General features: G+C 38.7%; 1 protein-coding gene across 1 annotated transcript; it reads right to left on the bottom strand.

Annotated features, from left to right (window-relative positions):
* Positions 1-10,142: 10,142 nt before the first annotated feature.
* On the bottom strand, positions 10,143-14,618 carry RGS1 (regulator of G protein signaling 1). The gene is made up of 5 exons (XM_044266263.1): positions 14,392-14,618; positions 13,939-14,019; positions 13,263-13,324; positions 11,717-11,880; positions 10,143-10,981 (listed from the first exon to the last, which is right to left on the bottom strand). Exons 1-5 carry the CDS (start codon positions 14,526-14,528, stop codon positions 10,796-10,798), a joined length of 630 nt encoding a protein of 209 aa, XP_044122198.1. The 5' UTR covers positions 14,529-14,618; the 3' UTR covers positions 10,143-10,795.
* Between the last annotated feature and the right edge of the window lie 1,800 nt (positions 14,619-16,418).

The following is a 16,418-nucleotide window of genomic DNA, read 5'->3' as shown; positions in this document are numbered from 1 at the left end:
ATCACTACATTGGGTCTAGAGGTCACAACTGATCCTCATTATTTTTCTCTTCTCTTACCCATTCTAGATTCTTTTCACCCTGAGCCAGCTCTTGTGCTGGTATCAGTAGCTTATGCAGTGGGGGTGATCTAGAATTTCATTGTTCAGGGGTCTGATTCGCTTGTCACCATGCCCAGCCTAGGCTGGGCTACTGCCCTTGTCCATGTACTGTTCAAGTGTCAGGAGGTATCCCATGGGATCCTCTGAGTACCCCAAATATTCTTCCTTATCCTTCATCTGTACCAGCAGCCCAGTGTTTTCTTAATAATAAAGATCAACTACCTCTGCTAGGATAAAGACTCCTTTCTTTCCTTGATGGTTTTTGGGCACAAGAAGCTCAAGAAAAGCAATGGGTGCCTGTGATTTCAAATTTAATGTGACTCTGGTTTGACCCTAGATGGAAGCATTCATCTTCTGGGATCCAAATCGTTGAGAGTGATAGCAAATGGGGCCACTCCTACTCTAATCCCTTGGTCCCCAGACCCATGTATTCTACATATTGTGGGCATAGTACCATATAATGGTCATTAATTAAGAGTGTATTCTTTATTCTAGAAGATGACATAACTTCATTAAAGGATATCATCTCAAGATGATGCTTCAACTGTATTATCACAAGATGATTTGATTGTTCCATCAGACTGGCAACATCTGGGTATCATGGCATGTGATATGACCCATGGATCTCATAACCATGTGCCCACTGCTATACCACCTTTGCTGTGAAGTAGGTTCTTTGATTTGATGTGATACAGGATTCTGTACTAGTGAGTCAAAAACTGCAGGCAAAAATCTAAGCCCTCCTAGAGTGGTACTGACTAAGACACTCTTGGCAAGAAAAGCAAACCTATAACCCAGATGATATATGTTGACTCAAGTAAAGATGAATCACTTCTTTCAGGGAGAAAGGAGTCCAATGTAATCAACTTATCATGAAATGGTTGGTTGACATCTTTGAGATGGATAACACATCATTTTCTCAGTATTGGTCTCTTTTTCTTGATGGTTGGACTTTGGCAAGGACAATAACTAGATCAACCTTCATGAGTGGGAGTCTGTTCTTTTGGGACAATGCATATCTGTTTCTGCCACCATCGCTATTCTATTGATGGACTGGCTGATGACAGGCCGGCTGAGGTCAACTGGTACAGTTATTCTGTATACCTGGTTCTTTATGCTTTTTGTGTGAGCAATAATCTCCGCCAAGTGTGACCATGTGGTATCTTTACACCACATACCTTCATACTTTTGAACATTCTGGTAGGTCTACCCATATGCATCTCTCCTTGACTTTCTTATTCTCAATTTTCTAATCATTCTCCTTCTAGGCCCCAAACCACTAGCCAAGCCATTCTCTACTGTCCATAAATCAATGTCTATTCTAACCTCAGGTCACTTTTCTTTCTATATGGGGTAGATGACCGGGTACATCACTCCAAACTCACCACTGGGAGGAATTTACGTCTCTACTCTCTTTTAGGCCCTCTCCTTAGCAGAACTGTATTCTAGTAACAGTTCATCTTTAACTTATATACCATCCCAACACAAACTTGGTGCTTTTCATCCTCTGTAATATAATAGAGCCCCAAGCTTCCGTTGGACACATATGAGACCTGGTCATGTTTAGCATGGATTTACCATGTCCATCTCTGAGTGGCTGCTGTGGGGTCACCTGATTTTATGGTTTGGTGGTTTGATAGACCCGAGCTGCTTATGAACAACACTAACAGGCCTAGTCATAAACCAGGAGCTCTTCACTGGACTGACTCTTGACACTTGTCCTAATTGAGAAAAGACAACCTGGACATTTGTTTCTCACATATGTCATCCATGTATAGAAATTGTGCCTCTGTCTGACACTGCCTGCAACTGGGTAGCAAATTGGTCTAATTCTAAGATTAAATTAGCAGACCCATTCAGCTCTTTCCCAAGACTCTGTACTCTGACCTGGCTGTATCTGTAATATCTTGGTCTCCACCTTAATATTTTTGTGTTATTTCTCAAATAATCAGAACCTGGGTGGGTTGAAAGGATATTGTTCTCCTTCAAAGAGACCTTTTCAAGACCCCTACACCTATATAAGATATTAAGCTGACATAAGTGTCTGCTCATGATGGGGATGTTATCTATGGGAGCAGCCACATGTGCTCTTTCCAGTTCTTTGCCTTTCTTGACTTGGAGTGGTCTGGTTCTCAATCCAGTGTGCTCTGTCCAGTCAGGATTAGGGTTCTAATCCTAATTCCAAAGGGGAAGAATGCTTTACCATCACTTGACTGATACCCTGTTCCTGTGTGTTCTCAATGATTTACAGAATGTTCAGGGAATTTGTCCTTTTAATGTTTATCATTCTTTATTGTTCTCTCTTCTCCCTCAGATTATGGACCTGCATCAAAGGGCAATAGGAGTGTCAGCCTCCTACCATACGTAAAGTACTCCATTTCCTTCCCCCCCTCCCACTATTTTGAGTCCAAGTTTGTATATCTCTTTTAGGATGAATTTTTTCTTTGGTAGTTCGTTGGTCTCAGGAAAATTGACCCCCGTGAGTTCACCCAGAGGGGTGAGCTTTCCTGGATGCCCTGAATTCACACTTCCTGTCTAAATCCCAGCTTAACCACAGACATGCTTTCCAGGGCTGCACACCACATATTCTTGCAATTATGACTTTTACTTGGTGTTTGGCCTGTTTAAACCTCCAGGTATTTTTGTCAACATGGTATGTAACCTAAACTGAGTCAAAGTGAGTGAGTGAGTAGAAAATACACATTGCACGGGCAACTTATTTTCACTTCATGTTTTTATCAGCTGCAAAATTTTCCATCACTTGTTCTTTTCCTGCTTCTTAGACCTCACCTCCCTTTTTGTGTTGTTTTTGGCATTTTCTATTCTAAGTTACATCTGAAATAAGCTTTTCACATATTGTTCTCATCCATAGTGTACATCCTCTGTTCCAGGCAGCTCTATCTCACAGAAAATCACAAGGTCAGAGAGATAACCTCTGCCTAATGTGGGAGCAAAATAATACTGAGCTGTGACAGAGAAATTGCCCTGTTTTTTTCCAGGATGTCTACAAATATCTTTAGATATGAAATAAGGGATTGTTTCTTTTTGAAGACAACACTGTATATAGTGTTTTGAAGAAAATACTATATGTATATCAGTGTCTTTGCATTCATCAGGAAATAACTCCCTTGTTATTCTAACAGATAATCCCCAAATCTCAGAGGCTTTTGTTTTTCACTCACACAAATGCCGGTGTGTGTTGCTTGACTGTACTGAGCTTGGTGATTCCGCATGCAAACCATATAGCTTTGCAATATCAGAGTCCTTTGCTTGTAGCAGTGTACACGGAAAAGAGAGACAATCAGAGTGTTTTCTTGTCAGCCCTGGAGGGGCGCCTATCCCTTCTGCTCCCTGGACAGAACTCAATTGTGTGGCCCTAATAATTTAAAGTAAAATATCAAGTTGTAATTCAAGGCAAAATACCAAATTCAAGTAAAATAGCTACTGAGGAGCAATACCCAGTCAAATATTGACTGTATGGAAGCATTCATAGAAGTTTCTATATTTGCTACTCATTGTCAGAGGACCTGGGAAATATAGTCATGCTGATGCTCAAGGTGAGGGCCTAAGGTTGGTGAGTATGTAGGCAAACTCTATCACAATCTCCTAAAATGGAAAAGAAAAAAAAAAAGCACACTATTTTTGGACAATAACAGCTAAAGTAAAATGATATTGAGTCAGTAAATAATATTAGTAATTAGTAGGACAGACATACTCTAGCCATTTTGGAACCCAATAATGCCAAATTTGCATTTATTTGGGAGTTACAGAGCTTGCAATTAATCAATGACATAGCAGTTCAGAACGTTACTTGGGTTACTTTGAGTTTAATCTACATTTTGTTGTGTAATCATCCTTTCTCTAGAGCCATATCCTTCCTCCAGGATAGAATTACTACTCCCATTGCTGAGTTCTCATAGCACACTGTTCTGTCTGTTGAGCTGGCATAAACCCCATGAATTCCACTGGTGCAAGAAGAAGCAGCAGGCCATGTCAGCCTTGTAGCATCTGAAGGAGAGGCAGGTATAATTTACTCTCACTGCTGCCTTTTTATTAAGAACTTTGGAAAGGAACAGATAGTACCCAAAGAGTTAGTGATAATAGAATTTTCTAAAGGAGATAAACTTGATGTAACTTGATTGCCTAGGGGAGTTATATAAGGTAGTGATAGCACTTGATGACCTTTTAAAAAGTTGGCACCACATGACTTCTCCCATTAGGGAGATGAAGGGGCACCAGTCCCATTTGGCTTTTTACCAGAGACCTGGAAAGAGCTACTGGGGAGATCAACTATCATACAATATTAGTTGTCTCTCCCCTCCCCCCTCTTATAATGCTTAGTCTACTTCACTATAATTTTTTGTTATTGTTGTTCTTTTCTTTCCAAGAGAACCATGAGCCTTTCAGTAATTGTGAGCTCTGTCTTATCTGTGCATCCTGTCATCAGGTATGGCTTCTGGCATATAGCAAGTGTCGTTAACTGGTGAATTTATTAAGGAAGCAATAATTTAGGCTCTTGCAGAAGTTTATAGTTGAGCCTAGGTTTCTAGATTTCTGACTTTAAAAACTGCTGAGTGAGGAATACTTTGTGCTTCTTCCCCTCTGTTTTGACACTTTTAACTAGCCCCATAGATAGTATGAATTATAATCATTCTAGTAAAAATTGTGCCAAAGAACATTCTAGAAAGTATCTTATTCAGTTCTTAATATGGGAACATGTTTTACCTATACAGTGGATCATTTGTAAATACTGAATTAACAGACAGATTTAAGAAAAAAAAAAAACACTGGACAGGCTTGAATACAATATGACTTTACAGTTAATGCAAGCTGAAAATTTTAAGATAGAGCGTAGGGGTGCCCCAGTGGCTCAGTTGTTAGGCGTCGGCCTTCTGCTTGGGTCGTGATCCCAGGGTCCTGGGATTGAGCCCCACATCGGGCTCTCTGCTTGGTGCAGAGCCTGCTTCTCCCTCTCTCACTCCCCCTGCTTGTGTTCCCTCTCTTGCTGTCTCTCTGTCAAATAAATTAAAAAAAATAATTTAAAAAATAGAGTATAAAAGATAAGATGTGTAGAAAGCATATGGATTTTACTGATTTAATCCAAACCCACCGCATTTTTACCATGTTTGGCTAGAATAGCAACAGAGAATTTGGGGGAGATAAGAGAATATCTGAAAGCTACAAAATTCCTGTTTTTCTTTCTCTATCAAGAAATAATGGGTAAAAATAACTTCACCTATTTCGAAGAGTAAAGGTAGGAATGATTGAAATACAGAATGTGCCAAGCGTGTGACCAGCTAACTGCAGGCCTCCAGGCCTCTTGTTTATCTCTGTTGCCGAGAAGTGGACACTAGAACATTCCACCCTTCACATAGACCCACCATCAAGTTAACAGCCAGGATTTCCATATAAGGAGGCAGAATTCCTGCCCCGGAGTCAATTTCGTCACCACCCTCTGTGTTGTCTAATGTCCCTGAGCCCCGTGGCGGCTTCTGTTTGTGTTTGACAACCGCTTTGCCTGTCTCTTGGCCTGAATCCTAGACTTTGGTTTTGTCTCTGGTCTTTGAAAGGTGCTCTCGACGCTAGTGCAATTACTTGCTTGCAAACGTGTGGAGTCTCTTTGGTTCTTGGTTTTTGTTCTCAACCTGGATGATGACTTGCGAGACTCGGTTTTGTCCAAGATGAAAGTGAGCTTTGAAGGAAACCATGTGGAATGCTTCATCTGTAGGTTAATTAAGAATAAGCTGTTATCTATTGAAAGTACTACATAATTCATTTTGCACATGGAACTTCTTAAAAGCACATGTCTCAGTCTTCCCGCAATGCTCCGCTCTTCTATTTCCAAGTTATTTAACCCACATTTGTAACTAAAAGCCTCAAGGAGAACATGTTTAGAATATAGCCAGAAAGGAATTTGCTGTAACTTTGAGGGTCCAGGCTAGACAGAGGATAGGATACCCAGAGGTATCCTATATTGCTCTCTATTATTTGTCATAACACATTGCTGACTGAGTTTGGTCTATTGACCTTCTCCTTCCCATTGCTTTGACTGCTGCCCTAGTTCAGGCCCTGATCTCTCCTGCTGGGCTAATAAAACTAGGTTCACATTTGACTTTCGTTCCTCAAAGATGGCTTCCTTTGGGTAGTTAGGAGGGCACGTTTGTGATGAGCACTGAGTGTTGTATGCCACTAATGAATCATTGAACACTACATCAAAAACTAAAGATGTACTAACTGAACATAATAAAAAAAAGAAAGTGTCTTCTACACTAAATCTAGCATTAACTTTTTTTTTTTTAAGAATTTATTTATTTATTTGACAGAGAGAGATCACAAGTAGGCAAAGAGGCAGGCAGAGAGAGAGAGGAGGAAGCAGGCAGAAGTAACTGGTTACTTTGTGTTAAAAGTTAATTCTAGGGGCGCCTGGGTGGCTCAGTGGGTTAAGCCACTGCCTTCGGCTCAGGTCATGATCCCAGGGTCCTGGGATCGAGTCCCGCATCGGGCTCTCTGCTCAGCGGGGAGCCTGCTTCCTCCTCTCTCTCTCTGCCTGCCTCTCTGCCTACTTGTGATCTCTCTCTGTCAAATAAATAAATAAAATATTAAAAAAAAAAAAAAGAAAAAAGCATGAGATAATGGAAAGTCTTTGGAAATATACACACTTGGATTCAAATCTTGGCTCTGCTACTCACTAGTTATGTATACTTAGATAATTTTTTTCAATTTTGTTTCTTTATTTGTTGATCAATAAAATTAGGTTAAGAGTGCTTACCTCTAAGAGTTTTGGTGTGGACTCAGCAAGTGATGTGTAGCTAGCATAGTGTCTGGCCCATAGTAGACAATCCAAAACAACAGCTATGTCTTACTCTTTTGCTTAAAATTTTAGTGGTTACCTACCACATAAAAAAATATACGTTCTTTGGAGTGGACTATATCTCTTCTTAAAATATTCTCTAAACTATCTTTTTAGTTTTCCCTCTTACTCTTTCCAGCCACACTAAATAAATCCCTACTACGGAACAATTTTTTTTCCTGATTTCCTGACCTTTTCACAGATTCTTCAGTGTACTGAAGTGTCCCCACTTCTCTTTTCGCCTGGGTAAGCTTTATTTAATCTTCAAAATTCATCCTAATTACCTTCCCTTTGGAAAAAAATGAAGAAAATCAGCTAGCAAATATTATAACAAGTAGAAATGCATACTAAATAAAGGACAATAGCAAATACCTTTCCTGGAAGAACAAATCTAATGTCTAATGTGTTATTATTTGAATCACTATTTTTGTTAAGAAAACTTGGGAGTTAAAGAATTCTTAGAAGTTACACATTTTTTACTTGAAATGTGGGAAAGTTATTAAAGCATCATGAGGTATATGTCCACCCTCATTTCTATCTTCTTAGATTCTAAGTTTTCTGTGATACGTATATTAGAAATAATGTAAATTAAATCTTAGGAAAGTATATTTGTTTCCATTTTTTAAATTAATGAGTTTTATTTTATTTATTTATTTTTAAAGATTTTATTTATTTATTTGAGAAAGAGAGGGAGGGCAGGAGCAGGGGAAGAAGCAGAGGGAGAAGACTCCCCACTGAGCAGGGAACCAATGTGGGGCCCAATGTCAGGCTTAATGCCAGGACCCGGATCATGACCTGAGCTGAAGACAGATGCTTAACTGACTGAGCCACCCAGCTGACCCTTTAATTAATGAGTTTTAAACCATACATATTGTTGACTGCCACTGCTTTAATATGACAATAGAAAAGAACCCATGAGCTGAGACTCAGATGAAGCAGTTGGATTAGATTTCTGTAAATAGTATATGTCATTAGAACTAATCATATCACTGTGAATGTTTTTTTTTTTTTTTTTTGACAGACAGAGATCACAAGTAGGGAAAGGTGCAGGCAGAGAGAGAGAGTGGGGAAGCAGGCTCCCTGCTGAGCCCCATTCGGGGCTCGATCCCAGGATCCTGGGATCATGACCTGAGCCAAAAGCAGATGCTTTAACCCACTGAGCCACCCAGGTGCCCTGTGAATGGTCTTATAAGAGAGTCACACCACAGTAAAAAATGCTAATATAAAAAATTGTCTTTTCAAGTATTTTTTAAGTATCTTGAATCTATGCTATCATGGTGAGTTTTTTTTAATTTGTTCTTCTTCTTCTTTTTCTTCTTCTTCTTTTTTTTTTTATAAAGAGGTGTCTTAGATGTTTGTTTTGACCATCTGTCCAAAAATTGGATAGCTCTTTAACATGGCATTTTAACAAGACAAAGACCAGAAGCATTTATTTTATGACCAGAGTGTGTACTGGACAGTTGCACTTCTTATGCCTCACAGTCTGAAGGGCCTGGGCTGTGTAATGTGACAGTAGTACTGGAAATAGAAGCAGAGTGTCTTGTGTTTATATGGACTCAGTTCATGTCCATTAGAGAGTGAAAATAACTATCTAGTGGTGGAAAGACATTTGTGGAAGAGTCATTCTATCCAGGCCTTGAATAATTGGCTGGATTTTGAAAACTGGACAGAGGTAGGGAAAGGCATTTTAGATGGATTGTAGAGATTAACCAAAGGCCTGGAGAAAGTGAAGGCCAGAGCTCATTCAAGAAAAGGCAATTAATCCAGGGTGACGTGAAGGTAAGGAAGTACCCAGATAGGGGCAATGGGAATTATACCATCAAAAGCTAACTGGGAGTGTTTTTGGTTCCAGAGGAAGAAGTTTGAACTTACTTTATACGTCATGGGAGATGACGTGGTCAAATCTATGTTTCCGAAGGTGATGTTTGTGGCCATCCAGAGGAGGGATTGAAGAGAAGAGGCTGGCAGAGGAAAAACAAGTCACATGAATTAGCAAGCAATGAGAGCCTCCGCCGAGGCTAACAGAGAACAAGTAAGTGGTGTGTCTGCTACACTCACTGGTGGGAAAAGGAAGATTGACAGAACTCAGTCATGGAATGAGTGAGGGAGAGAAATACTTGATTATTACTATTGTAAAACTCAACTTTTCCTAAGCCAGTCTTATTATATGACTCGTTAAACCAGGGACTAAAGCTTAAGGGGGGCCAATTTGGATTCTATCCCATGGAAACTCAAGAATAATGCTTTAAAAATCTTATCTAAGTATTGCCCCATACCTTTGCTGTGGGCCTGATGACTGGGTAAGCTTGTACTGAGAACATCCGTAGGGTTTCACTGTGGCGTGTGGACGGCTGATTATTCAATACGATATGGGGCCATACAGATACGTAGGCTCTGCCGGAATGTGCATCATCACGATATTTTTCTGTGCTCCGTAGGTGACCTCCACAGAGCAGTCTTATTTTCCTACTTACTTGACATGCAGAGGACTGTCACAGACGGGAGTGATTTAGGAAATGTATTCTGGCCGGTGGGGGGCAGTGTCGCATAGCGGAAAGAGCTCAGATTGTGTCCTCTGAGAACAGGGTACAATCCCTGGCGGAGTGACTGTTCCTTGATCCCAGGGTTCCCAGCCCTGAATTAGCTTTAGAATCACCTGAGTTTTCTTTCTAAAATGTAGATTTTCTTCCTCTATTTTTTCAAGATTCCGATTCAGTTAGTTTGGGATAGGGCCCTGAAAAAGGAGGGGTTTTGCTGTGGTGCCAGTTATTTTTTAAGCATCCTCAGTGATTTTGATAGCTAGATTTGGAAACTAGTGACTTAGTGTGTGTCAGCTTTCACAGGATGGCTATGAGCGTTGAGTTTTGTACACTTGAAATCACAATAAAATATCCATTGATAGTTGGATTACTTCTTGAAATAACTGTTCCGTCTCCTTTCTAAAGACTTCTTCAGTTTTTCATCAGTTTGAAGCTCGACTATATGAGACATTATTTGTTTGTTTTTTTATGCATTGTGACAGTGAAGAGAAAATAATGAACTCTGTACAATAGATATACATAATACATAAATATAGGATTAGTGGCGTGATTGTTTTAGATTTTGAGGAGATGATAGAAAGTAGAAACCTCCTGTTTGAATTTTTGTTAAATGTGAGGCATAAATACCAGTTTCTAAAAATGGCAAAGAAACATAAACGGAAATTGCTTTTAATAGAAAATTCATCTATTATCAACACTGTGATAGTTTAATGTACAAATAAGTTCTGACTTCTCAGTTTTAAGAGCAATAGCTTACACTAAATACATTGTCCTTTCCTTCATCTCTTTCAAGCAAAAAACAAACAAAAATTATAAAACACCAAAAACCCTTACAAGCATCAATAATAGCAACGGTGGTTTCAAACACATATTTTCCAAATAGTCATCCAAGTTAAAGGGATTGCAGCCGTTCAATACAATCTCTATATAATAATATGTAGCATAAATGTCAGTTGACCTTGAAGCTTATAACATTTGTAATCAGTTTCAAAAACTTCATTCACAGTTTGTGTAACTGGAGTTACCCGGCCTTCTCAGTTCTGAGGGATTTTCTGATATGTCCACTGTTTTTTATGACAGTACTACAGAATCCCCTTCCTTCTTCTGTCCCTCAGGTCTCAGCTTGCTTATGTGCCTTCAACCCGAAGCCTGGATAACTTCCGTGTTAATCCATTTTGAGTCATTTGTTCTTTCCCTGGGCCTGTGGAGTGACTCAAAAGGACCAGGTTGTTCACCCATGGAGCCATAACTGGCACATTCCTCTGTCCTTGATATAATCTTCAAATTCTCTCTAGCCAGGATCTGATCACTTTAGACTATTAGCCTGAAGTTCATTCAGAAGATTCAAGTACATATTTGATTTGAGGAATCTGGGGTAGGAGTCCTTTTCCATAAGAGTATATATAATTTTTTGGGCTTCATCAAAACACGTGGGGTTTGGTGCTTTAATCTTCTTGGCTGTCGCTTCTCGAGTGTGAAAGTCAATATTGATCTGGAAAGAAATACTCACTAATTAATATATACTTCCAATGTATTGCATTTTATGATGTGACCGTGTTTGTTGAAACACCTCAAGACAATGGGATTAAATCCTCATTTATATCAGCTCGATTATCTTTTAAATGCCTACTCTATACTAGCTCTATACTAGGTATGAAGGAGGTAGAAAGAATTGTCACAAGAAACTCTTTGTTCCAAGCTGGTTCATCATATGGTTGGAAGATGCAAAGGAGGCAGACATGAAAATGTTAATTATCCATATAAGGTGATACATGCATCAGAAAACGTGATCATTTAAAATTTATAGGAGAGGATACTTTGTGTGGCTACTTTTTGCTTGAACCAAGAATACTGGAAGGTGGGTATACTACTAACTGGAAATATTTCAGCTGCTGTAACTCTATGTGTTACACTGATCGGTATTTTCTCCTCAGGTAAAATAAGCTGACTCATTAAGGACATTCTGACATGCAATTCTGGCTAACAACACTGCTACTCCTTACCTCATCCCTGTCAGGTTAGCTAATTTTGCAAAATTGGTCTTTTCATTCTACTGCCTCCAGATATAGAAAATTAGATTATTATTGCACTGAACTATTGAACATACCTTAATATTTAGCAGTGAAATTATGATACTTAAGATCTAATCTTGCTATGTCTGCGGAATGCTATTTCTACATCTAAGTTTCTTTACACATAAACTGATGATAATGAAGATAATACTCACTTGTTTAGCAGCATCTGAATGCACAAAGGCTTTATATATTTTCTCTGCTTTGCAATGCAAAAGATGAGACTCCGTTTTTTTATAGTCTTCACAAGCCAACCAGAACTCAAGGTTCTCCTCACTGAACTCAGACTTTAGGAAATTTCCAAAGACATCTTGACCAACTAAAAGGAAAGGGTGAGGGGTGACATAATTAAATTAATTGAGCCAATAAATGGATACCTTAAGAAGAAATTTGCATGAAAATCACTACTGTGTTGTCTAGGCTCAAAGGTAAGAAAGGACTAACTCTAATAACTGTGTCATAACTCATAAAGATGAAAAGACCTCAGAGATTCCTTCACTGATAGTTTATCTCCGACCGGATGAACCTGTCTGTCCACAGTCCCACAGCTGCTTAGTGATGGCTACTGCACTTTACTTCCATCTGCCAATTAAGTTAAAATTCTGCTCTTGTGATCACAAAGCAATCTCTTTTCTTATAAATACCAACTCTTAACCAGACTGTAGAGTATTTTAGGGAAGCAAACATTGATGAAGGTCATTAACATCATGTTCATTATGTTAACAAATATAATTCCCCCATCCAATTCATATTAGCCAGAAAATGTGCTGATGTCTGATTCTATTTGATGGTTTACTGAGGTTTTTAAATGGGCCACTTCTATACCATTTATTTGTTTGGCTGGATTGTAAACTAAGTCAGATGATAAGAGGGATGAACCATGTTGAACTACTTGACCCACCCCCAGCAAGGATTCTTAACAGTGTTTGTGGGGAGAAGGGAATTAAGTTCATCCTTTAGACAGAGACCACAGTGCTCATCCAGACCTGAGCAAGGTCCTACTGCAAGAGACTTGCAATGCCCATGATGAGGGAAAGGCAAGCTGATTCCATTCTTTACCTTCTCTGATCAGAAACTCCCCATAAGACTCTGCTTAAAGATTCTTTTTATCATGTCTATGTTACCATGTATCATGTTATATAAAATGCAGTTATATATTGTGTTTCTCAACTTCCTTCAAGGCAGCAAGGCACGATATCCTTGTTTTTTAAATACTTGGTACTTCTGAAGCGCCTGCCACATAGAAGTAGGCTAAATGAGTAAATGAATGAATGAATGAATGATAAAATAGTGAATTGACGGGATGAATCTTCCTTCTTACAACCACCAGCTACAGAAACACTTTCTACAGGTAGCTTTCAGAATGGCAGCTCACATGTCGAGCTGTTTTGTTTACTTTTAAAAACTAAACTTGAAACTTGAGAACCCTAGTATAATTTTAAATTTTGCTCCTATAATGATCCATGGAAATACCTAATTGTCTCAACAAATTTGTCTGAAGGACAGCGCCAGAACTGAGGGCTAGATCAACCCTACACTACAATGAGGTATAATATGCTGAAGCTCTTAGTGACTACAGGAAAACCGGAATACAACTTTTCACATGCTCTTCCTTCCAGAATACTATATTTTAATGAAGTCATTCAATCTGTTACTGTATTGAGCTAAACCCAAAACCATCTCGTCGTTAATCATACTTACTTTGGTTTGCAAGTAGTTTTTCCAGAGATTGAGACCATTGCATTACTTCATTAACAGAGAGTCTGTCAGGGACAAAATTACACAAATTAGTAAAATATTTTTGTGTGTGTGTGTGTGTAATCACACATGAAATCAGAATGGCTGCTCTATTTTGCTAACTCCATGAATGAAGATTCTAGTTCTATATGTTTTATTAAAAGTTATCTACAAGAAAACAAAACTTCCTTTAGAATTACTACAGTTATGGGGCTCCTGGGTGGCTCAGGGGGTTAAAGCCTCTGCCTTCAGCTCGGGTCATGATCTCAGGGTCCTGGGATCGAGCCCCACATCAGGCTCTCTGCTCAGCAGGGAGCCTGCTTCCTGCCTGCCTCTCTGCCTACTTGTGATCTGTCTCTGTCAAAAAATAAATAAAATCTTAAAAAAATAAAAGAAGTACTACAGTTATGAAAATATCTGCCAAGAAATCTACATCTTCTCTAACAGTGTAGCAAATAGCAGGTTATCCACACCCATGCTTGTGCTTAATTTACACTGGTAGTAATATAGTCTACTCTCATGTGGTTTGTTACTTAATAGAAACAAGGTCCAATATGCACAGTATTAATCACTTGCTCCAATAGAGAGATAATGCATAAGCTTTTTAAAAAATGATAGTTCGGCATATAAGTATACATACATGTCTTTGGATTTAGAAGGTTTAATTCCAGATTCCAGGTGTGGGATCATAGACCTCAGGTACGCTTTCACGTCCATCCCACTACAAAAGATACAAACATGAATATTTGCATTTCTTCACTTGAATACATTTTATTTGTACAAAGAACATGAAATAAACTTCTCCAAGGAACAAGGCAATAATAAAAATAGCTGCTACAACAGTTTTCTATATTAAGATTGAGTTAATTTTTATAAGCCAAAGTCTGTAAAAATTTCCACATTATTTAATGTCCTATCATGATTAATTTTTTAAATCAACTGAATATACTAATATATATTTACATATGCAACAGCTAATCTCTCTGATTGAATTAACTAAATGCTCATATTTTCTTCTATTCATTCTCCATCTGTCTGCCACTAAACATAATCTAAGTCAAAATTCACAAAGTGAGACACAGAATGAACTTACAAAGTCTTTGGCCTCTTCTTATGCGTTTTATCATCTAGAAGTGAATGATCAGTTTCTTTCAATTCCTTTGCATTAGTAGAGAAGAACATTCCTGGCATTTTGTCTAGCCTTGGCGTGGAGATGGCTGCTGCTCGCATAGTCCTCGCTCAGCAAATATCTGCTCGTCAACGTCTCTGCTGCTTTATATAGTAAAGGCAAACGGGCTCTTGCTGTTCAAATGAGTCTGTTTATCAAGTGATGTTACCACAGACACTGGAAGTTCCCTCTTTTCTTGGTGTGTTATGACGTGGATCTTGAAAAAAAAAAAGAAGCACACAGTGATGTCTTGTGGTTGAAACTCAACCAAATGAGAATAGGTCACTTGATTAAAAAGAAAGAAAGAAAGAAAGAAAATTAAGCATACCAAGGCACACACACAGATACCACATGTCTAAAGTAGTAGCAGCATCAGTCTTGGGTTGGAGGGGATCCCTGTGTCTTCATGAAGATTGCACATTTCAGTAAAATATCTCATTTAGGGTATTTATCGTATCACACAGAAACTCAATATTAGAGATGTATCCCCTCAATGTTTTGAAGAGTTTTTGATTATAACATTCATTATTTGTTTATTGATTTATTTAAAGATTTTATTTGGGGGAGAGAGAGAGAGAGCAGGAGCAGGAGGAGGGGTAGAGGAAGAGGAAAAAACAGACTCCCTCCTGAGCAGAGAGCTTGCCTGGACCCTGGAATCAGGACCTGAGCCAAAGGCAGACGCTTAACCAGCGCCACCCAGGCGCCCCTGATCACAATATTTTAAATAATTTTTTTTTTATTCTTTCAGAAAGTAGTGTGAAGTAAACAAATACTTTGTTTGATTATTTGTGTATATATCTGATAGGAAGGAGAGTTAGGAGAGGTTATCTTAACTTTTCCCCACTCCACCTCCCATCTCCTACTTCCATGGTGTGAAATTTCCATGTTCTTTTTTTCCAAGGTGTGTATTAGACCTTCTGCTGGTGATACACAAAATAACTTTAAGGGACTCACGAATACTAGTATTTACTAGGAGTATAATTAATAGAGCAAATTGTGATTTTTTTGTATATTACTGCTTAAGATAAGAATAAAGGAAAATTAAGCAAAACTATAAATATATAAAAGTAGAGTTAACACAATAATATGATATAATATGTAAACATAATGATAGTAAAGAATCACACAGTATCAAAAGAAAACTGCTCAAGGTAAAATGAAAGTATATGTGGATAGGCCAATAATGTGTACTTGTTAGGTGATGGTCTTCCGAATTTTGGCAGTATCTCTGGAGAGAGCCAATATAGCTTTAATTAAGAGGAAGGATTTAGGGGGGGCCTGGGTGGCTCAGTCTTTAAGTGTCTGCCTTTGGCTCAGATCATGATCCCAGAGTTCTGGGATCCAACCCCATACAGGGCTCCCTGCTCAGCGGGGAGCCTGCTTCTCCCTCTGTAGCTCCCCCATGCTTGTGTTCCCATTCTCACTATCTCTCTCTGTCATAAATAAATAAAATATTTCTAAAAACCAAGCATTTATAAAACCACAATGAGATACCACCTCACACCAGTCAAAATGCTAAAATTAACAAGTCAGGAAATTACAGACACTGGTGAGACTGTGGAGAAAGGGGAACCCTCCTACACTGTTGGTGGGAATGCAAGCTGGTGCAGCCACTCTGGAAAACAGCATGCAGGTTCTTCAAAAAGTTAAAAATAGAGCTACCTTATGACCCAGCAATTTCACTACTGGGTATTTACCCCAAAGATACAAATGTAGTCATCTGAAGGGGTACCTGCACTATAGCAGCAATCTTCACAATAGCCAAACTATGGAAGGAACCCAGATCTCCATTAACAGATGAATGGATAAAAAAGATGCAGTATACATATATATGTATATATACATATATATGTACATATACATATATATATACACACACATACAACACAATGGAACAGTGTTCAGTCATCAAAAAAAAAAAAGAAATCTTGCCTTTTGCAATGACATGGATG

This window comes from Neovison vison, chromosome 10, assembly GCF_020171115.1.
Source record: "Neovison vison isolate M4711 chromosome 10, ASM_NN_V1, whole genome shotgun sequence".
NCBI lineage: Eukaryota > Metazoa > Chordata > Mammalia > Carnivora > Mustelidae > Neogale > Neogale vison.
This window is presented reverse-complemented; position numbering and strand designations above follow the sequence as displayed.